General features: G+C 34.5%; 1 protein-coding gene across 1 annotated transcript in view; it reads left to right on the top strand.

Moving 5' to 3' along the window:
* LOC140438833 (endoribonuclease Dcr-1-like) overlaps window positions 1–23,517 on the top strand; it is a 115,228-nt gene extending 91,711 nt beyond the window's left edge. Inside the window, exons 9-13 of the mRNA XM_072528477.1 lie at window positions 420–634; window positions 5,424–5,637; window positions 11,788–12,393; window positions 14,636–16,509; window positions 21,930–23,517. Coding sequence (XP_072384578.1) covers window positions 420–634; window positions 5,424–5,637; window positions 11,788–12,393; window positions 14,636–16,509; window positions 21,930–22,400 — 3,380 coding nt within the window. The 3' untranslated portion in view covers window positions 22,401–23,517. The remainder of the gene's footprint in view (window positions 1–419; window positions 635–5,423; window positions 5,638–11,787; window positions 12,394–14,635; window positions 16,510–21,929) is intronic.
* Window positions 23,518–24,001: the final 484 nt, after the last annotated feature.

Consider the following 24,001-nt stretch of genomic DNA (forward strand, 5'->3'; position numbering starts at 1 on the left):
TTTCAAAAAGTTTTTCTAAATTGACATCTGGGAAACTCCGATAACATATTGTCGTTACTTAAGAAATATTAGGCCTTCCAGTATTATAACACAACAAATAACAAAAGACAATGTCAAAACAATTAGGTATAACACGACTACTAGTCTCTGTATATTATTGTTCACTGTATACGAGACTCCATAAGAAATATGGATTTTAGAATGGGGATTTTTTTATTTTTATTTAACTTCTTAAGAAATATTATTCCTTCTATTATTTTGAAAAAGTAGAATAACATAACAAATCTCAGATTTAACTTTGGAGAGGCTAAATGATTCCCTGAATGATTTTCCATAAAATCGAAGCTAACCATATATGAGTACCTACATAAATTTACTTTCTTATCATTTTAAATATATTAATCTAAACTCACATTTAGGTACCACCAAACGTAGACAATATTATTATAAACGGATATCAGAAGCCCTCTTAAATTGCCATCCAGTTGCTGGCCAACCAACGTTCTTTTATAAAATAATGATGACATTGACATGCCCTTTGCCTGAAGAACAGAATACAAGAGGTAGGAAGATTTATCCACCAGAAGACTCCCTTCAAGGTTTTGGAATTCTTACTTCTAAAAGGATACCAAAGGTAAGTAGCAATAAGGTTAAGCATGTTTCTTAGGAAAGTTTCCAGCTTTCTAAAGGTTGAATCGCATAGATTCTTTGAAAAATGAGATTGAACTTCCAACTGGATAAAATAGTATAAAAGAGTGAACTGTTGGCTGCATGAGGACACTGTGTTAAAAAGGAAGAAGATAACAGGTTGGAAGGGGTTGGAGAACTTGTAAGGACATGATAGAATAAGAAGTCAATACTAAAAGAAATACATCTTTATCCGGTTATTACACTAAATTGTTAATCAATGTAAAGGTGTTAAATCCTGTTAATAGACATTTGATAGATACATTTACCTATAGAGTTGTTAGATCCTGTGATATTATGTTAGGTTAGTATCGGTTAGATTTTTGCAATAAAATAGTTCCACAGCTTCCGGATCACTGAGGCTACATTCATATATTGCATGTGGTCAAGACAAGATCTTGAACTGAAAGATCCAAATGTTTGACTTAAGGTGAGTGAAAACCTCAATACAAAGGTGCTAAAATGCAGAAATGCAGGAACTATAGAGGAAGGTCTGACCATCATACAAGAAACACTGAGAGAAATAAAAGAACAACACCTGAAGAAAGATACAGAGAAACGGAAATTGTGGATGACCGATGAAATACTTTAACTTATGGATCAAAGAGAAAAAAAAAACAAAGAAAATGTCCAAGAATGTAAGAGACTACATACCATCGTCAGAAGAAAAATAAGAGAAGCCAAAGAGAAACAAAAAATAGAACTATGTCAAGAAATAGAGGACTATCAGAGTCGATATGATAACTTCAATGTTCATCGAAAGGTGAAGGAAATAGCTGGAAAGTCCCGAAAACGCAACAGTTGAAAAATAACAGATGATGAAGGCAATCTTGCCATAACCAAAGAAGATAAAAAGAAAGTATGGGAAGAATACTTAGAGTAACTTTTTCATGACCTTAGAACAGTACAAGAGCCCACCATTGAAAAAAATTCATGTCCCGAAATCCTACCAGAAGAAATAACGGCAGCCGTCAGAAAAATGAAGGATGGAAAGGCACCGGAACTTGATGAAATTCCTGCAGAACTGCTGAAGCGATTAGATGCAGAACAAATAAAAATAATAACTGAAATATTTAATGAAATATACAAGGCAGAAAAAATACCAGTAGAGTGGCTCAAATCGGATTTCGTACCATTGCCCAAAAAACCAGGAGCAAAAATTTGTGAAGACTATAGGACCATAAGCCTAATGAATCATCTGCTGAAGCTGTTTCTAAAAGTAATCCACAAAAGAATCTACTGGAAATGCGAGGAACAAATTGCGCCCAATCAGTTTGGATTTGTGAACGCCGTTAGTACGAGGGAAGCTTTATTTAGCGTGCAGGTATTTTTTCAGAAATGTAGAGATGTCAGCTGTAATGTTTTTGTATGCCTGATTGACTACAAGAAGGCTTTCGATAGAGTCAGGCATGAAAAATGATGGATGTGCTGAAGAGGACAGGGATTGACGGAAGAGACTTAAAAATAATAGCTAACCTGTATTGGAATCAATCAGCGGTACTCCGAATAGATGGAGAATTAACAGATCAGGTCAAAATCTTAAGGGGAGTGAGACAGGAGTGCATAATTTCACCACTGATATTCAATCTGTACTCGAAGCACATTTTTGAAGAGGCTCTAAAAGATATTGATGAAGGCATCTCAATAAATGGAGTCAAGCTCAATAACCTGCGGTATGCAGATGATACAATAGTGTTTTCCAATACCATAGAAGGGCTACAAAACTTAATGAACAAAATAACGGAAACAAGTAGAACATATGGACTGGATATAAACACCAGCAAAACCAAGTTAATGATCATCAACAAGGAAAACATAACTGGAGCAAATCAGTATGTGAACCAAATGAGAATTGAACGTGTCTGACAGTACAAATACTCATCATCATCATCATCATCATCATCATCACTGGCTCGAAAAACTTTTTTGGGTCTTGGCCTGTTCCAGGATTCTTCTCCATTCTGATCTGTTTCGTGCTTTTTTTTCCAGTTTTTTATTTTTAAGGTTGTTATATCATTTTCTATTTGTTCTAAGTATCTCAGTTTCGGTCTTCCTCTTGTTCTTTTTCCTACTGGCATCTGTTTGAATATTTTGTTTGGTATTTCGATTTCTTCCATTCTTTCTACATGTCCTATCCAACGCAGCCGTCCTATTTTAATGAATGTTATAATATCCGGATCCTGGTATATTTTGTATAGTTCAGAGTTGTATCGTCTTCGCCATATTCCGTTTTCTTTTGTGCCCTTATATATGTGTCGCAATATTTTTCTTTCGAAGGTGGCTAACAACGTTTCCTCTCTTTTAGTGAGTCTCCAGGTTTCTGAGCCATATGTGAGTACCGGTCTTATTAGGGTTTTATATATTTGGCATTTTGTCTTTCTTGCGACGTTATCTGATCTTAGGTGTCTAATTAAGCAATGGTAACATTTATTTGCAATAAATATTCGCCTCTTCACTTCCTCCGTAACGTTATTATCAGACGTGATTAGGGATCCCAAGTATATAAAGTTTTTTACCCCCCTATGTTGTATTCTCCTATTGTTATATTTTGTGGCTGCCTTATTTCTGCGTTTTTACTTACCTGCATATATTTTGTTTTGGTCTGATTGATTTTAAGACCACTATTTTGTGCAGCTCGTTCTATTTGGTTGTATGCCTCTATCATTTCTCTTCTTGATCTTGCGATTATGTCAACATCATCTGCAAATGCTAGTATTTGCACGCTTTTATTAATGATTGTTCCTCGTGTATTGACTGTTGTGTCCCTCAGTATTTTCTCGAGTACGATGTTGAATAAGATGCATGATAGAGCGTCTCCCTGGCGTAGTCCGTTTATCACATCTATTGTTTCCGTTAATTCATTTTGTATCCGGATTCTACTTTCTACTTTTAGAGATTCTTTTATCAGTTCTATTAGTTGTGTTGGTATATTAAATTATTCTTTCATTGCTTTTATTAAGAATTCTCGGTTTATATTGTCATATGCGCTTTCAAAGTCTATGAAGAGATGATGTGTGTCGATGTTATATTCACTTGTTTTTTCGAGGATCTGTCGCAGAACAAATATCTGATCTATTGTTGACTTCTGTCTACAGAAGCCACTTTGGTATTTGCCAACTATTTTTTCAGCGTGTGGTATAAGTCTTTCATAAATGGCATTGGACATTATCTTGTATGCTGCATTCAGCAGCGTGATTCCACGGTAGTTTCCACATTCTAACTGATTTCCTTTTTTATGTAATGGTACAATAATACCGCTATTCCACTCCGTTGGTAGCTGTTTATTCGACCATATCTTTGTTATCAATTCATGTATTGTTTTTTGTAGTGCGCCTCCTCCTTCCTTTAGTAACTCCGATGCTATTTGGTCCGATCAGCGGTACTCCGAATAGATGGAGAATAAACAGATCAGGTCAAAATCTTAAGGGGAGTGAGACAGGAGTGCATAATTTCACCACTGATATTCAATCTGTACTCGGAGCACATTTTTGAAGAGGCTCTAAAAGATATTGATGAAGGCATCTCAATAAATGGAGTCAAGCTCAATAACCTGTATGCAGATGATACAATAGTGTTTTCCAATACCATAGAAGGGCTACAAAACTTAATGAACAAAATAACGGAAACAAGTAGAACATATGGACTGGATATAAACACCAGCAAAACCAAGTTAATGATCATCAGCAAGGAAAACATAACTGGAGCAAATCTGTATGTGAACCAAATGAGAATTGAACGTGTCTCACAGTACAAATACTGGGGAACTATAATCAATGAGTATCGGATAATACCCAAGAGATTAAACGTCGCATCGGAAAGGCAAAAAGTGCATTCTTGACTATGAGCTATGTGTTCAAGAGCCATGACCTCACCCTAGAAATAAAAATAAGGCTCCTTAAATGTTACGTGTACTCAGTGCTTCTGTACGGAGTAGAAACGTGGACATTGAAGGCGGAAACTCTATCAAAACTTCAGGCCTTTGAGCTATGGTTATACAGAAGGATCCTGAAGATACCATGGACAGACAAAGTCACCAATGAAGAAGTACTGCGGAGGATGAACACAACCGCGGATTTGGTCAACATCGTGAAGGGCCGTAAGCTGCAGTACTTGGGACATATTTTCACTGTATGTATACATTTTAGATAGCACGACGGAAGTAGTTAAATTTTAATACAAGATTTAATTATGTCCTGAAGCTATTTTCTTGTTGCATCTAAAGTAAACATCTTTAAATTTTTAACATTAAAAATAAACGTATTTTCAACTGAAATTGTTGTTCTTCTTCTTAGAGTGTCGTCTCCTACGAGGTTGTCAATCATAATGGCTATTTTTATTATTGAACTTGTTGCTCTAAACAAATCAATCGATCTGCTGTTGTTGTAAGTTGTTGTTAATTCCCACTTCTTCTTCTAGTTCCATCTTCTATCGAAGGTTGGAAATCATCATGGCTATGCGGACTCTGTTGACTGCCGCTCCAAAAAGTTCTGCACTACTGCATTCAAACCATTCCCTTAAGTTCTTAAGCCAGGATATTCTTCGTCTTCCCACATTTCGCTTTCCTCGGATTTTGCCTTGCATAATAAGTTGTAATAATTGCCTCAGTTGCCCTCTCATCACATGTCCTAAGTACTCAAGTTTTCGTCTTTTGATAGTTATTATTATTTCTGTCTCATTTCCTATCCCACTAAATGTAGTAAATAATTGGATTTGATAATTTAGTATATTATTTGTAGATAAGTGCCTTCCCAATATTTACTCGATCAGGAGAAGTCAGTGTAGATTTGGAGCTTATATCTACAGATGTGATTCTAAGTGATAGTCACATCGAGAAAACCAGAGAGTTTGTAAACTATACCTTTACTAGTGTTTTGAGACTCCAGAAATATTTAATGTTATTCAATCCGGAAGCTTCACCTAATAACTACCTTATTGTTCCAACTATTAAAGGTAACTCAAAAATTTTATTAACTAAATCTGGTAAATTTAGATCATTGATATACATTTTTCCTCTTAACTCCATTTGTATGCCTTTACATTATTTGTATGCTATTACAGTACAACCGATTGCTTAAAATTTTTTTCAAGCCAGTATTCCGAAACCTAAATAAACGTTCGTAATTATTTGGCTAATTTTAGAGGTTATTTATTTATTTTGACTTAAATACTTCATATCCTCAGTAAATTAATATTTATAAACAAAGGTTTATGTTTAGTACTTAAAAAAACAATCATTTATAATTAATAGTATTAAACAAAAATTGCATACATGAAACTTTAATTCGCGGATGGCAAATAAAAGTAAGGAACTGTTACCACAGTTAGCAGAGATTACTGGACAGAATCATAAATTGGCTTTGTTTGATTGCCGTCTTTTACCTTGTCTCTTTTAAGTGAGTTCCGGAGAATCCCTATATAAAAACCAGCAGTAATCTGCAAGCACAGCTTCGTTTCAACGGTCTTGGTATAAGACTTATACCTTCAATTAATGTAATGTCTTGATGGAACCATTCTCCACGTACGACTATAGGGAACAAGTCGAGGTAGGAATGTCAAAAGTGAATTTTGAGAGATATGTTACATCCGAGTTGTTGGAATTTGTCCAGTAATACTTCTACTAAATTAGGGTGGCAATCATCTCTTTAGTTGTTTAAAAATTGACTAATAACTCCCTTGGGAGCTTACTAAATTTCTTTTTCTATGCCATTCAAAGCTCTGACAAATGCGGGAAACTTCATAAGTTGACTAATTAATGGTCTTACAAAAATAATTTTTTTATTTAAACCAGCTTAATATGTAAGGGTGGAAGTAAAATATCTTTTGGATCCACGAGAGGCTCAGGAACGACATTCTTTTTGATAGGGTTAAGGTTTCTTGCAGGACAGTCTGCTTTTATATAATATGATCACCTATCTTTGATGTTCTCTTCTTATTGTGCTATCTGTCTTCGATGGTTGGCGCTCCAATTGGATATATTTATACATGTAATAGCAGCTCTTAAGATTTAGAAAGATATTTTGCCGAGACATCAACATAGATGCTTAAGCCAGGAATTATATCTTCTCCGTATTGATACGTTCCCCTGCGTTTTTCTTCGATATAAATTAGCTTACGTTCTTTGATCGTAATTTCAATGACTTTCGCTATTTGGTACTCTTTTGGTCCATTCTCTTCTAAACGTACATTTCAAAAGCTTCAATGTATTTTGGTAGCGAGTGATTAAGTGCTCAACCATAGACAAGGATTGGAAACACATCCTGCGTGGTCGGTACAAACGTCCTTCTAGCCTGCTCTATTCTTGATAGGATTTCTTTTCCAATCGCAACTACTACTTATTAGTGCCCCCAAGTATCTGAACAATGATATTTTTTCAACGATGCTGTGGCATATTCGATGAATGGTTGTTTGTGTTTGCACTTTAAAGACAACCATGAGTTTCGTCTTTTGATGATGTTATATTATTAATCTTATATTATTATTTATTTGGGCGTTCTGATGTTTTTAGAATATAGGTTGAAGATGGGTGGGGCAATGTGCATCCTTGTCGCACCTCTTTTCTTATGGTTATCTCCTCCGATATGCTACTACTTTACTTGATCTATTTGATGCTAGTAGAGTTCAGTAGAGTTCCGTAATTATTTGTCGCTTTTGTCTTCACCAGTTGCTCTGAGTATCTCTGTTAGTTCTGACGTCCTTCTCCTTCAAGTGTTATCTCTGCGACGGAGGTCGTCAATCATCATAGCTATTCTGACTTTAGAGACGGCTGCTCCGTGTAAAGTTTATTTGATGTAACTCCGTACCATTCTCTCAAATTGCGCATCCATGATATTCTACGTCTCCCTATGTTTTTGTTTCTTTGGATCTTTCCCTGCTTAATAAGTTGGAGCAAGTTGTATCTCTCTGCACGTACATAATCCAATTTTCTGGTTTTATTGTATTAAAATTTCCATTTCTTTATTCATCCTTCTCAGAACCTCGTTGTTTGTGACCTGTTCTGTCCACGATATTTTCATAATTCTTCTATACACCCACAACCCGAATGTTTCTAGCCTTTTCTACTCGTGATTTTTATTTTCTTTAAGTAATCAATCATTTGTGGAGTTATATCATTGTTCCAAGATATGCATATTTGCCCACTCGTTCGACATTGGTTCCGTTTATTAGAATGTTCTCGTTATTTCTTTAAGTTATCGATATTCTCATAATGTTGTCTATGTGACGTTCATTGTTAGACCATATTCTTTTCCATACTCCACTATTCTGGATACGAGTCTCTCAAGATCTTCAATATTTTCGGCTAAGATGACAATGCCATCCGCATATCTAATGTTGTTAATGAGAACTCTATTTATCTTTATTTAAGCTTTTTTATCCTCAAGAGCTTTTTTGAGGATCTCTTCCGAGTAGACATTAAAAAGAATTAGCGACAATACGCAACCCTGTCTCTCCCCACGTCTAATTTCTATTTCCTTTGACAGCTGTTCATTAACACGTACTTTTGCTTATTACTTGTAGTATAAATTCAATATGATCCTGAGGACTTTGTAGTCTATCTTCTTTGATTTCAGCACGTTGATTGTTTATTTCGTACTTTATCGAATGCTTTATTAAAGTCAATAAAACAAAAAGTCACGCGTTCCTAGACTTTGCGAAATGTAAATTGTGTATCGTTAATGTCTATGCCCAGTTTATGATATATTCGGTTATGGATGACTCTTACTAGTAACGTTAGCACATATGACACCAAGCTAATGATCCTACAATCGCTGCATTCTCTTGCATTTTTCTTTTTGGGGAGACAAGTAAAAATCGACGTTAACCAGTCTTTGAGTAATACGCCTGAACTACAAATTTGGTTCAAGAGTGCCACTAAAACATCAATGAGCCTCTCATCTACAATTTTTAGTATTACGATAGTAAGCATGTCAAGTCCACGGCTTTTCACACTCTTCATTGTCTTTAATGCGTGTAACATGTCTTCTTTTGTAATATGTGGACCTATTTCTTTCAAAGTATCTTCTATGTGTTCCAGGTCACCTCTTTCATCATCGAACGGTTCGTCAATGTATTTTACCCAGCGTTGTACTTTCTCATCCGTCTGTGTTCTAGTAATCCCGAATCTATCCAGAAGTGCACCAGTGATATCTTGTCTTCTTAGTCCTGCCATTTCTTTAACTTTCTTGTGTAGATTAAATAGATCGTATCTTTTTTGAAGATCCTCGATCTCTTTGCATTTCTCTTCAAAATATTTTTCTTTTGTCTGCTTTATCATCTTTTTGGTCTCGTGGGTATCTCCCTGTATTTATTGTTATCTTTGTTCTTATATCGTCTTCGTTATTTCATCATATTAAGTATCTTGTCATTCATCCGTTTCTCTTTTCTCCTTGCGGAGGCCTTTAGTATTTCTTTAAACGGTTCCAGTAGACAATGTTTTAGTCTATCTCAGTGCTCGTCAATATCATTGGTCAATACAGTTCATATGCAGTTCGTGTTGGAGTTATTCATTTACGTGGGATTCTTTAAACTTGCTTATGTCTATTGTAGGAATTCTTTGAATTTTTTTAGGTGTGAATATAACCCTGGCGATAAGTCTGTTGTGATTTGAGTCCACGTATGCTCCGGGATATACTTTCATGGCTTTAAAAGCATTACGGTATTTTTCATTTATCATAATGTAGTCTATCTGTTTCCTATCTACTTTTTGTGATGCATCTGTGGGCGATAGCCATGTATAGAATTTTCAATACAAAAATCATTTCAGGTCATTCAAAATTTGCCACGTCAGAATCCCACAGCGTTGCCAAAACATCAGACTAGTTAATAAGTGAGGAATATTTAAAATGTCAACCATTTAAAAATATACTAGTAAACTGGATTTTTAAAATAAAGAATATATTCACATTTTCAAAATTTATTTTTTTTACTTTTCAATGTGGAAAATGAGATAAAAGATGACATAAAAAATTATAATTTAGCCACCAGCTCTCTGCAGCGACTATTCAGTTGTTTTGATATTTTTTAAACACAATCACAAAACACCATAATAATTAGTTTTAAGCTATTAAGCTATATTTAATATGTACATATTTATAAATACAGTTTATTAAATTTATATATTGTGAATCAAATTGATACACAAAAGAAAATAAACAAACAGAATTCTTACTATGTATAAGATCGTAAATTATCGTCAACGCTGTCGGCATTCTGGCCACATACCTAAATGTCATTTGAGTTTCATTTATACCCGTATCATTGGCGTACAATTATTTAATTTATTTAATTAAAATGATTATTTTTTGAATTATTAAACTTAAACAATTGTTGCATAAAATTTATACTATTAATAATAAGAAATGTTTTTGTATATTTAATCAATATAATTCTAAAATTCTCAATGTAATCACGATTACATTAAATACCATGTTGACGCCTATGAACGATCGAGCAGCTCCCTATGGGTGTCGTATTTTTAGCTGTGTTAGGGAAATTTGAAGTCTAGGTTGATGTTATCAAAATTTTAAATACAACTGACATCAGTTTGTATAAATCGTGACGTGAAATGATTTTACTGTAAAAAATACTATATTCGGTCGTCTGTTTGGTAGCTTGAAAAATGTGTTTGTAATAGTTCTGCTCTTGGAAAAATTGTAATAAACGGTCCCCTCCCTCTTTGCGATTTTCCAGACCATAGTTTCCTACACACTTTCCACTTTGCCTCTTTCCAATCTTTGTATTGAGATCACCTAGGAGTCTCGTGATTTCTTTAGTTTTCGCTGTTTTCAGTGGCTCTTCGATATCCTGGTAAAATAATTCCAATTCTTTTTCGTAGGCATTCGCCTTTTGTTTAATATCATCGATTAAACTATGGATTTTATTATCTAGTGTAAAAAACGCTCAAATTTCTCAAATATTATTATTGCATATGTAGCCTAAATTTATTTGTTTGCCATATGCTATTTATAAAAGCACGTAACAGATCAGAGAGTGAGTAGTCGGTAAAAATTAAGCCAGAGGTTCTAACACTTCAAGTCATTACAAACCGGGTTCGTGTGAATAAAACGATCATTTTGGGTTTGGTGGTTTCACTTACAATCCAGAACTTCATTTCGTTCCTGTATAACCAGAACTTCAATTCGTTCCTGATGAAATATTCTATACACCTTAGGAGTATACACGTTTATCAAGTTCAGTTTGCGCGGCGTGAGATATCACTAACATTAATACCACTACTCATTCTCAGATGGAGAAAAAGCCTTCCACTGCTCTATTCGATGTTTTATCAACTATCCCTACCACGCCGTGTCTGTGTTGGTTGTCCTCGCTATCTAAATAATCCTTCATCTGTTGTGAAACAACCTGAGTTGGACCACCTGGACAGAGTTGGACAGTCTTTTCTCTTCGTTCCTTTGACAAGAAATTCGCTGATTAACGACCTAAGAACCCTTATCTTGTCCTCTCCTCTTGGATCTTGACTTCCGAGGCCATGATCAGTAACGCCGTTGTTGGTTTCTAACAACATGATGATTGTACTAGAGATATCCATTGGTATCTTTAATGTAGTGGTTTTCCCTTGCCTTCCACATCCTTATACCGTTGACCAAGATTTTGGTTTATCCAGCTTCGAGGCCGATTTCTCAACCCCAGGACAAATGGGTGCCCTACTACTTTCCAACTCATGTTCCACTCGGTGACATTTTCAGCATATCTGGATACCCGTATTTAGTTTAGATTAGACGCCAATGCAGTTGACCGGGAGCCATCGTAGAGTTAGTGTCTCATGACGACCAGTTATCAAGAACCATCTCCCGTCTCTCTCACGTGAAACACATCCAAAAGCTTTGCGATAGTCTATCAAGCACGCGTATATTTCTACGCTCATGTCCCGTATGATTATGGCACGTACACGTACGTCATGCAACTAAACTTAGCAAGAGTGCCATCCGTTTCAGAAAGCACATAAGTACGAAAGTTTATTTTGTATTTTCTCTATTATGTTTTTCTTGGTAAAATATTTGCCAACCCTTTGCTTTCTTTAGGATCCAACATTATATACGCGTTTTTTATTAATTTTTCTTTTTTAAAATAAGTAATTTTTAGATGATACCCAAGGTGTTAGAGTCCACTGGGATTTCATAGATTTGATCTACAATAATTTAACAACTACTCCGGAGTTTATTGTCGACGAAAAAAGAATAGACTACGAATTTAAAGCTGAGGCATATAGTGATGCTGTCGTGATGCCCTGGTATAGAAATCAAGATCAACCTCAGTATTTCTATGTTGCTGAAATTTGTAACAACCTGAACCCAACGTCAGCATTTCCTGGCTCAGAGTACGCTACTTTTGAGGAGTATTATAACCGAAAATATGGCATACAGATTCAAAACTTAAACCAGAATTTACTAGACGTCGATCACACTTCAGCCAGATTAAATTTTCTTACTCCTAGATATGTGAACAGAAAAGGAGTTGCTCTGCCAACAAGCAGTGAAGAAACCAAACGTGCCAAACGTGAAAACTTGGAACAAAAGCAAATATTAGTGCCTGAACTGTGTGCCATTCATCCATTCCCAGGTTCTCTATGGAGAAAAGCTGTAGCGTTACCTTGCATTCTTTACAGGATCAACGCGTTACTCCTGGCCGATCAGATACGGAGAACAGTAGCTGAGGCTCTCAAATTAGGAAAATCAAATTTGCCTGAAGGTAAGTGTTCCATAATTCGTTATATATAATATGCTTGAAGGTAATTGAGGATTAAGCTAGCTTCGTAATACCAGCCAAACTTAACGTTATATAAAAATATTTTTTTTCCTTAGTATGTTGAATTCTTCTTCCTTATGTAACACCCAGTTAGTAAGTCAAACCTAGAAAGAGTCTTCTTCTTCAGCCGTTCTCTATCTTTTCGATATAGGCCTCCGTGATTACTCTCAAGTTTTCTCTATTCTGGGATAGCCGGTGCTAATTTAGTCTCTTTGTTCTTTTTAAGTCGTCGTATCATCTTTCTTCTTTTTCCTTTTTCTCCTTTTTCCTCATGGTCCCATCTAATCACATTTCCTTTCCAGTTTTCTGGACTTCTAGCCACATGTCCGGCATAGTTACATTTCGAGGAACATACTCTTTGTTATCTTTTCTACTCTTAGTTAAGTTCTTCTTAAAAAATTTTCATTCTATAGTTTTCTGATGTACTTTTAGTTTAGTTATTATCTTCTTATCCCACATCCATGTTTCAGAGATGTGGTGACTGGTAGGGTACGTTCATTGTAGATCTGTGTTTTCAAATTTTAAGGAAATGCTCATGTTTAGTTTGTATTTTAATTTACCATATGCTGCCCAGCTCAACTTAATTCATAAAACCTTCTACTAATTCCGTGTTCTTGGTTTTGTTTTTCCCAATATATATATATATATATATATATATATATATATATATATATATATATATATATATATAGAAAAGAAATTTAATCTTTGCAGATAAGTTAAATAGTAAACTCTTAAATATTAGGGAAATCTGCAAGAAAGACTCTAATGAGTATCATTAGAGGTAAACCTTTGCGTTTTAAGTTCAAAGCTACCATAGATTTCCAACGTTAAAAAAACTGTTTTTTGCACATAGTAACAAAAAACACCATTATGTTGTTACTAGCAAAGTTTTTTAATATTCTAACTCTACACTTCTAAGTTACGGTAAGATCAATAATGTTTTTAATAGATAATATATGGCAGCTAATTATAATTTATTCTCTTTCAGCCCTGAAGAAGCCAAATTAATTCTCTTTATCGAAAACGTTCGGCGAAACAATTGATACTCATTAGAGTCTTTCTTGCAGATTTCCCCAATATTTAAGAGTTTACTATATATATATATATATATATATATATATATATATATATATATATATATATATATATATATATATATATATATATATATATATATATATACATTTGGAAAGTTTTCAACGGAACATAGGGATTTTTAATATAATTACTGAGATCTCCTGATGTGCAATTACCCAGTGTAAATTTCAATAAAACGTTGCGATGTTTTATAAATAATATGTTTGTTCGACTGGATTGCTGCTCTTTCGCGATTTGTAGTAGCGTATTCGGCAGGCGTACGTCTTAGTAGTACGTAGTTTTGCTTCCAAGTCTCTTCAAATGGTCCTTGGCTAGCTTATTTTAACTGACAACGTCGTTCAAAATCATAAACGATACCTCAAAATTTCTTGCTGTTGTTCTGTATTCAAGGCCATTATGCACACTATAGCTTACTGCATTTAATCTTCGTATTATTTTTGCCTGTCGGTCTTCCGTTTATATTTTTAAACCATTTTGTCGTCATGAAAAAAAAATCAAGTGACCTATATTTTTTATCATAAATATTTTAATAGAGCAGGCAAAATGATCCCGGGATCATTTAACCCGACACCATGCGAGATCATTTTGCCCGAACGAGCACACTTTTCTGGCAGCGATGTTTATTACGTAGCGACCAAGGTTTGGTTTTTCGTAAATATCTGAAGCTATCGGTAAAATATTGGACTTACAGCAACTATATCACTATTGTACATTCCTGCTTGTTTAAAAGTAATATTACAATAGTTTTAAGGGACTAACGAAATTCGGGAAATACGATGTTTCTACGTTAAAGGCTTATATTCAACTGACTGTAGAAGTTCGTTGGGTGATCGGACGCCACTACAAATACAGATGGCATTACCAGGCCTAAAAATAATGCGATGGATCGTTTTGCTCTCAAGAATGATTTTGGGCCACTCTCCTCTACTTTTTTATATTGTTTGTTACAATTTCATTAAATATTTGGCAGTCTTCCTTCAATTACTAAGTTCTCTAATTACAATTATTACCGTCCTATTAATTTTAAGTTGATTTTTTATTTTTTCTGTACATTATATTTAGAATATTAATGATTTAATTGCAGATTTTAAATGGCCTTCCTTAAATTTCGGTTGGAGTCTCTCCGATGTCCTCAAGAAATCCAGAGAGGAAGAGCTACGGAAAAAACAAGAGAACTTAGCAGCTTTGGAAACAAAAGTAGCAGATAAACTGCACACGTTAACAATTCGGGAAATAAAATCGGATGAAGACGATGGGAATGTAGATGATTGCACTAATGACGACACCAAATTAGAGACGTATATAAGTGACTCTAATAACGAAAGTGAGTCTAAATGGATCGAAATAGGTACATGGTGTAATGAAATGGCCGGATCTACAAACCCAGAAAATTCGGCCGTAGTTCGATACGCTTCACCAACAAGTTGGATGGCCGTAGATACAAACTACGAAGATTTTTCTGACAGTGAATCAGATATGTATGATGAAGATTCGGATACAGAACTTGGACCTTTTAGACTTGAGTTTACAGGTGATCATCAAGCAGAAGCTGTAGATGATGAAGAAGATGAAGAAGATAGTTCCTTCAAACTGTACAACGATGATAGTGCATGGCAAATAGATGAGGAAAACGAGCTGACTGAGAATCTTAAGAAAGAATTTCATGCCGCCTGTGACAAAAATAAAAAGCATATACTTTCAAGTGGCATATTAATTAAACGAGAAAATAATTTTAGTAAACACTCTTCTAGGGATAAAGAAGGAGTTACAGTATATTTAAATCACATAGTTAATAACATTGATTTATCAGGACTATATATGACCCCTACAGAGCAACAAATGGATGATATCTTCGAATTAGAACATTTTAACGAGTATGATAAATCTGAACCGCTATCGTTTAGTTTTGATAAACAACCAAACCTAGAGGAACATCCTGGCCCAAGTCCTAACGTGTTATTGCAAGCTTTAACCATGTCAAATGCCAACGATGGCATTAATTTAGAGAGGCTAGAAACAATTGGTGATTCTTTTTTAAAATATGCTATAACAAATTACTTATATTCTAAATACGAAAACGTTCATGAAGGAAAGTTAAGTCATTTGAGGTCTAAACAAGTTAGCAATTTGAATTTATATCGTTTAGGAAGAAGGAAATATTTAGGAGAGTTTATGATAGCTACAAAATTTGATCCTCACGATAATTGGTTGCCACCGTGCTTTTATGTTCCGAAACAACTGGAGGAGGCGTTAATAGACGCACAATATCCAGCGAATTGCTGGTCAGTTGCAGACATGGCAGCTACTAGAAACATGAGCCTAGATGATATTTGTTTAATGGTTCGAGAACGCGCAGAGGGTTATACATTAACAAGTAATTTGTTGAGTGATGGTCCTATGGCAATTCCATATAATTTAGTTACGCAGCATAGCATCCCTGATAAAAGCATTGCAGATTGTGTAGAAGCAGTTATAGGCGCTTATTTAATAGAATGTGGACCGCGCGGAGCACTTCTATTTATGGCTTGGTTGGGAATAAGGGTATTGCCAAGGCTGCCAGATGAAGGCTATGGAGAAATTAAACCACCCAGATCACCGCTTTTACGACATGTGCAAGATCCGGAGGGAGAATTAACCAGACTGTTGGATGGATACGATAAATTTGAAAGACACATTGGTTACAAGTTTACTGACCGTTCATATTTGTTGCAAGCCATGACCCATGCGTCGTACTTCCCTAACCACCTTACAGATTGTTACCAGAGGTTGGAGTTCTTGGGCGATGCTGTACTCGATTATTTAATAACAAGACATCTGTATGAAGATCCTAGGATGCATTCTCCTGGTGCTTTGACGGATTTGAGATCAGCTCTAGTTAATAATACAATTTTTGCATCTCTAGCTGTGAGAAATAACTTTCATAAATATTTTAGACACCTGTCACCAGGCTTGAACGAAGTAAGTTTTATTTTTAAACATGTTAGTATATATATATATATATATATATATATATATATATATATATATATATATATATATATAAGAAAAGGTAAATGCGAGTTCATAGCAAAATAAAGTTAGTAGGTATCAGCATAGTTCGCAACAAAGAAAAAAAATAAAATTTAATAAAATATATGTATAAGATGAAAGGCAATCATATGTACGTATTTATGACTATTGGTCGTCTTCAGTACGGTGCAGAGAATTTATTCAAAATAAAAGGGAATATCGTAGTGGTTGGCTGTATACCATAGTTTAAAAAAACTTACAAAGAAGTAAAGACTTCTGATGTATATTTGGATAAATTTTAAATATCTTAATAATAAAATACACCATCATACATTCTCTATTTGATGATATAAAAATTACCATAATTATTTATATAGGGTGGCCACAAAAATGTTTGATTTTTGAATTAAATTAATTAAAACGAGAAGTATGTATGTAATTTATTTTACTGCTTTAAATACATTTTACTGCTGTCAGAAAACAGAAAAAAGTCTGTAAGAGGGGGTATAAGATCATTTTATAAAAAAATAATATATCTTTGTCCCGTAAAAGGCTCATCGAAGACAAAGGTACCTTTAATTCTATCATTGACTATCCCTGCCCATACGTTTATTTTTTGAGGGTGCTGAGATAAGTTCCTGGCCTAGCCCACAGATTACAACACTATACTCGCATGATATTTGTTTACGCTGATACATGTGGTACTAGACGCCATGTCTAATTGCAAGTGATTGCAGGTCACAACCATTAGTTGAAGCAGTTGGGATGTGCTATGTGTCGAAAATAGAAAAAAATCGAGTAATATTCCTTCGTAAAATTTTTTGTAAACGAAGCTTTAACACGTGAAGATTTCAGAATATAAGCTCACGTAGCCTCGTGCCTTATTTCAAGGTCACGTTTACAAGATGACAACAAAGAGAGTAGTAAAGACGGCGAGAGACTGTTCCCCAATAGGAAGACCACGAAAACGATGGAACGACAACCTACTGGAGGCACATTAAACACAGTCATCTAACAGATAAATAGGAACAATAGACCAATCGCCACGCCCACTGTCTAATAATGCGTAAACAATAGTCCATTGTTCCTATTGGTGTGTTATATTAGTGGATTCTTCAACTTTTTATATTGGTATGCTACGTTAGTGAACATGACCATTGGTAGATTGTATATATTAGTCAGTGGGCGTGGCCATTGGTTCATTGTTTGGTCATGCCACGCTCATCGGTCAGTGATGTCAATGGGCGTGGCATCTATGTTGTGTGCATGGACATGTGATCTCCATTTTTTGGCGTCACCTTGAAACGATACACTAGGCTTAAATTATGAAGTAATGACTTCAGTTTCTGGTCTAGAACCAGCCTGTACTCACTACGGTCCAATAATTGCAACCAAACAGAAAATTATTACCGAAGCGCATGGTATGATTATGGAAGATCGACTTGTGAAGGTGCTAAAATTTCTAATACATTAAGGATACAGAATGCATGACACTTTTTTTTCGAAAAGTGCTTGGCGCCTCTGAAGACCATCAAAAATTTCTTTTTGCATTGATACATTACAGTGTGGGAAACATAGTTTTTCCATTACACACCCGAAATCAAACAGTAGTCTTAGCAGTGGACAGCAAAATTCGGAAGGAGTTTTGCTCATGGACTATATTGGTAAAGTTAAACCCATAACTGGAGAGTACTACTCTCAACTTGTAACCGAACTGTATAAACTTCAACCTCATTAGTAGTTGATTGTAGGCATATTTGCCTGCACTTTTTTTTAAATTGTCTGGCAGAAATATTGTTGAATTAACAACAATATATATTCATTTTAACTGTTATCCTTTTTTGGCAACTACTTATCAATCTTAACTCTACTGGACGCATCTTTATCTATTTTCCTATTTTATTTATGATCGATCCTAGATATTTAAATTAATCAGGTTTCAAGACCCCCATATTTGTAATGAGATATTGCTTTTGGCGTTTTCAAGCCAGGGTTTGGAATCATTTCTTCCTTTCGTTTCGTCTGCGAGTACGGCAGACATTTTTAAAGGTGATGTAACATTTGTAACATTCTTTTGCTCATTGAATGTGTTTCTCTAATATATCGCTATTATTTATAGCTTTCATGTTCCATCGGTCCCTGTAAGTTTGAATCGATATTCTGAGATATCGATAATCGGCAAAAAAAAAAGAGAAGAGGTATAATGTTGTAGTTGACTTTTTTTAGACGTTTAAATTGTTTGATGTCATTTAGGATTGTGTAATTCTCGGCAGCGAATTCCCCTGAGCGAGAAAAGCTTTTACCTCTGTTCTGTTTGTTCCATACTCCAACTCCAAATTGTAGGTGAATAAAAATTTTATCCTTTATTCTACGACAATAAGCTGGCCAAATACCCAAGTAGGTGGAGGTCAATAAACTAAGAAGAAGAAGAGTATATCCTGTTTCAAGCCTTTCCTCAATGCTCTTCTCTCTTTAGGGTAGGAATTGGAGTTTTATTTTGACTCAAATCTTATGTATCTTCCTTTCGCTCTCTTTGATCTTATACGGTATTTGAAACGAAATAGATCGAATCTTCTTCTTAAGGTGCCCTCTCCATTACTGAAGGTTGGCTATAACTACAGCAAATTGCTCTCTATCTTGAGCTGTTCTTAGTATCGAATAACTTTAATAAATATTTGTGTCGATTTTTATTTCACGGCTTTTATAAGGTATTCAGTCGTCTGAATATTCCTTTTGTTTGTCTTTATACCACTTTATGATACTGCATTTTAAAGTCAATTTCAACAGTTTAATATCTAATTACCTTAAAATTGACTTCATTAATTTTTTTTAACGTTTGTCAGTTTATTGTAACTATTCCTTCTATTGACGAGTAAAATATCAAAATATTTTACTCTGCTCAGGCTACATTATACAAGGTTGAAATAATATTTAACTATTAACAATTAACAATAGTTGAATATTATTTCAAAAATAATTAATGTTTCAACACAGCAGTACAATTTTCAACGAGGAACATGCAAAAAAACACGTTACTCGTAAGTACCGAAGCGACAGAGTATGACTAAATGCCCCTGAGGATGCTCTAGTGAGCGAAAGTACTTGGGCAAGATTTAATTAATAAAACTGTGCTCGATATCTGCCTTTATTTTATCAAAGTTTTTTTATTTTAATTTTATAAGTGATAGTGTTGGAGAGAACAGACTGGGAAGTTGAGTATGTGATAGAAGGGATAGAAAGATGGCTCTTTGGCATAATAATCAAATTATTCATGTCTTATCTATTGTTTTGCCATTAGTTATCGTCATCATTATCATCATTATTTTTGGTTTTATCCTTATGCGTTGTCGGTTCCTCTAGTTACATTTCTTCATAAGTTTCTATCTTCGGTCATATCAATATCATTCCCCCCGTTTTCAGACATGACCTGCCTAAGCGTCTTCCCAGGTCTTCTATTATCTTTCTCTCCTACTCCTCCAGGAACGTGCTAATCAGAAATTCTTCATGCTAGGTGATTAACGTCTCGACGTTTAACATGACCGAATCTTAACATTCCTACAGCCGCATACAACAACATTGGTATTGCTACATATTCGTATTCAGTAAAAAAATTGACATACGATAGAATAGTTTTTAACTATCCACCCTTCCATGCGTACAGAAAGGTACCCTGCTGCCGAACTTTGTATTCTTTGGTTAGAGGATTGAGCCGGCGAAGGTCGAAGGTGGTGGAATGCCGCTCAGCGCTGGTAGCCAATGGGTTGGTGTGGATTTGATTACTCCAGCTATTATTCTCTTGGTGTTATTTAGCTGGACATTAATCTCTCGAACCTGAGAACTGTTGATCCATATTGGTGCGAAAGATTCAGCTATGGAATAAACTATAAATAAATAAAGAGATAAGACTGAAGACCTGAGTGTCGATTCCGATGCCCCCCATGTTGTGCCGCAGATCTTCTGAATATTATTTCTGGTTTTTAGCTTCTCGGCAATTGTACTTAAATATTCTCTAAAAGCGTAACGTTCTATCCAAAGTTACGCCTAGTTAGGTATTTTGGATTTTAGAGATGGCTCCCTTTAGGAGTTGTAATTTGAGAATGATTATATTTACAAAATATGCCCACTAAAAATAAAACTTGTTGTGTCCGAGACGAGCGTTTTAGACCACCAATTTCGAACATGGAAGTAAAATCTTTTTGTTAGTAATTTCATAGTAAATCATGAGGAAAACCAGGGAGTTGACACTCACAGTCTTGAAAACTAATTTGTTTTATGTAAGCGAAATATTGTTTACCATGTAAATCATTTTTAAATTGAATAATGAACTTTTCACATGATTGCTGGTGTGTTTCCCTTGGAATCCTTTTCAGACACTCTTATTTTGCTAAATCATACAAACTGCGTAGCAAATTCCTTAGTAGAATGTATCTGGATTTGGCTACAAATATTAAAAGAAAATGTATCTAAAAAGAAGATGACGACATTAGTAACTTAATATCATGATGAGAATAAATTATTTTTATAGTTTATTTTAATATATTCATGAAATATTGGAATTTGATATTAATATTGAGAGTAAACTAAATGTAAGACCAAATACTTTTATGTCGGAATAGTTATCATGACTATTTTTCCTGTTTGTTCTCCATTATTTATAATGAAACTGCTAACGACTAAAAGAAGTTTACTGTCATTATTGTAAGTGGTTATATTTTTAAAAACCAATCACAACATTTAACTATTTGTTCTAACAGGTGTTCTTAAGTTAAAGTTGATTTTACGTAATCAAATGAACTGTGCTCCAATACACTCGTTCAAAAGGATTGCACCTCAAAAATACCAACAATAGTATTTTAAAGTTCGTTACTTTTCAATCTATAAAACATATCTCGATCGTCATTTTGAGTGAAGCAGATAAAATTAAACCATTAGAAGAATATTTTTATTTTCAGGTAACAAAATAAAATAGTTGTTTTGTTTTGTATTTTGAGGACGATTTTCAGCTGGAAATCGAAATATCAAATCTAATTATTTTTTATTAAAATTGTGATTTATTGTTATTAAATAAAGTAGTTAATATAAAAATGCCACGACGAAAATAGTTTTAAAACCATTTCTGTTCTAATTTTACTCACTAAATGTGTGTTTAAGTACTAAAGTGTCAAGGTGGTTATATATCCACAGTTATGGAATTGTATCGACTTCTCAATTATTGCAGTACTATATAATATGAATACACCTTATCTTATAATTTTTGGTTTTGCTAAGATATATCTAAAAATATTTTTTCAATCGCACAGATGTTTTTCTTAATTAGTTGAAAGCAAACCTCTTTGAATTTTGTTAATAACACTTTTTGATATTTTTAGGTTGTGGAGAGATTTATAAGACTACAAGAAGAGAGTGGACATTCTTTAGTAGAAGAATTGTACCTGGTTGTAGAGACCGAATGTGAGGAAATAGAAGATGTAGAAGTTCCTAAAGCCTTGGGAGATGTCTTTGAATCTGTAGCAGGTGCAATATTTTTAGATTCTGGAATGTCGTTAGATGCTGTGTGGAAAGTGTACTATAAAATGATGAAACCAGAGATCGAACAGTTTAGCAATAAAGTACCCAAATCACCCATTAGAGAACTCTTGGAACTCGAACCAGAAACGGCCAAATTTGGGAAACCAGAGAAGTTGGCCGATGGAAGACGAGTTAGAGTTACTGTGGAAGTATTTGGGAAAGGTTTGTTTAAAGGTATTGGACGTAATTACCGTATTGCCAAGTGTACTGCAGCTAAATGTGCATTAAAACATCTGAAAAGGAGAGGTTTGTTAAGGAAAGTAGAAAACTAATATATCACTTGACGTTTTTTTGTTTCCTACTGTCTTTTTAAATACGAATTGTCCACGAGCAATACAGACAGACAAAGACTGAAATTGAGAAAAAATGAACATGGAATGTAAGAACTTTTTCGGAATCAGAAAAATGCCCGAACTGGCGAAATAGGTGGAAAGTAAAATACAGAAGTATTATACAGTATATAGGAATATAAAAACAAGGAAATGAGGCTCTATACCAAGAAGTACTTTTGTGGAATATGTTTTCACACTTCTGCTACTTCAGCTGGTAACTCCCATAGTTGGATGAGATAAGTCTTCAGTAGTTTGAAGAATATATTATATATTCTTAAGTTAGAATATCCAACATATCTATTGATTTTTCTCGACACGTGGGTTTTACCTTCGTCTAGTGCCCTTGGCCTTGATCGAATATTTATGTTAGTATTATAATATCTTCCCATTGGAAAACATTGGTATCTGCTTATGATGTCTGGTACTTATTCGAGAAACATCACGAAGTACTACAGTTTCCCACTAAACCGTTACTTATTTTTATTAGTGGCTCATGACTAGGAAATGCTGTGGACTACTTTAATTACAAAATGAAAGTCGGTCCTATAATAATCATTTTCTAATGATTATTTAATACCTATTGTACAATATGCTCTATGCTCCTTTATACAATATCCTCGTATTGGATCAAAATAAATATTTAAAATCATCTCCAACCTTTAATTTTGTGCGACCTGTCTATCTGTTCGTCCACGGATTAGTTCAGACAAAACTGCAATAAATACAGAAAAACGGATGCGGCAAATGGACTGGAACTCCATGCTAAATTCACGAAAAAAAAACTGATGGCGGATTCAGCACTAAAAGTTATGGGAGAAAACTATAAAATCGGGAGTTTCTACTAATAAAAACACATTTACTTGTAAACTATCGTAGCTAGAATTATTTAGATAACAGATTCGTCATCTACATAAAAAACGTGTCTGCATGATATGTAATATTTTACTTCCGGTAGCTTTGTGTTGGACAAGCTACCACTTTCGATCCATAAACTATTGTAAAAGTTTCTTGTCGCCCATTTTATTATAAATTTAATCAATAAAAATTTTTTATATTATGGTATGGGCCGCTGTGTTACAACCTCTATCATATAACAATATCGTCAATGATATACTGCACCTTCCCATTAACTTATAAGAATGTGACCTAAAGCTGTAAAACCAATTTTGCAATGATTAAATAACAAATACGTGGATATTTGCATATCATTTTTTTTGCCTTTGTCACTATGCGGGGCGGGCTTCCCTAAATACATTTTTCCATAAGTTTACATCTTGAGTCTTACTAATATCAATTCCCGTTACCGACATATCCTGCCTAAGTGTCCCAACAGGTCTTTTTTCGTCTTCATGTTCTATGTTCTCTCATTTTGGCATCAATTGGTGTGCCACTTATAGACTTCCCCTAATATATTTATTCTTAATTTTATCTTTTTTTATCACCCCACTCATCCATCTAAGCATTCTTATTTCCGCCACATGCATTTGTTCCTCTTTCTTTTTAACTGCCCAACGTTCAGTTCCGTACATTGTAACTGGTCT

The sequence above is a fragment of the Diabrotica undecimpunctata genome, chromosome 4 (genome assembly GCF_040954645.1).
Source record: "Diabrotica undecimpunctata isolate CICGRU chromosome 4, icDiaUnde3, whole genome shotgun sequence".
Taxonomy (NCBI): domain Eukaryota; kingdom Metazoa; phylum Arthropoda; class Insecta; order Coleoptera; family Chrysomelidae; genus Diabrotica; species Diabrotica undecimpunctata.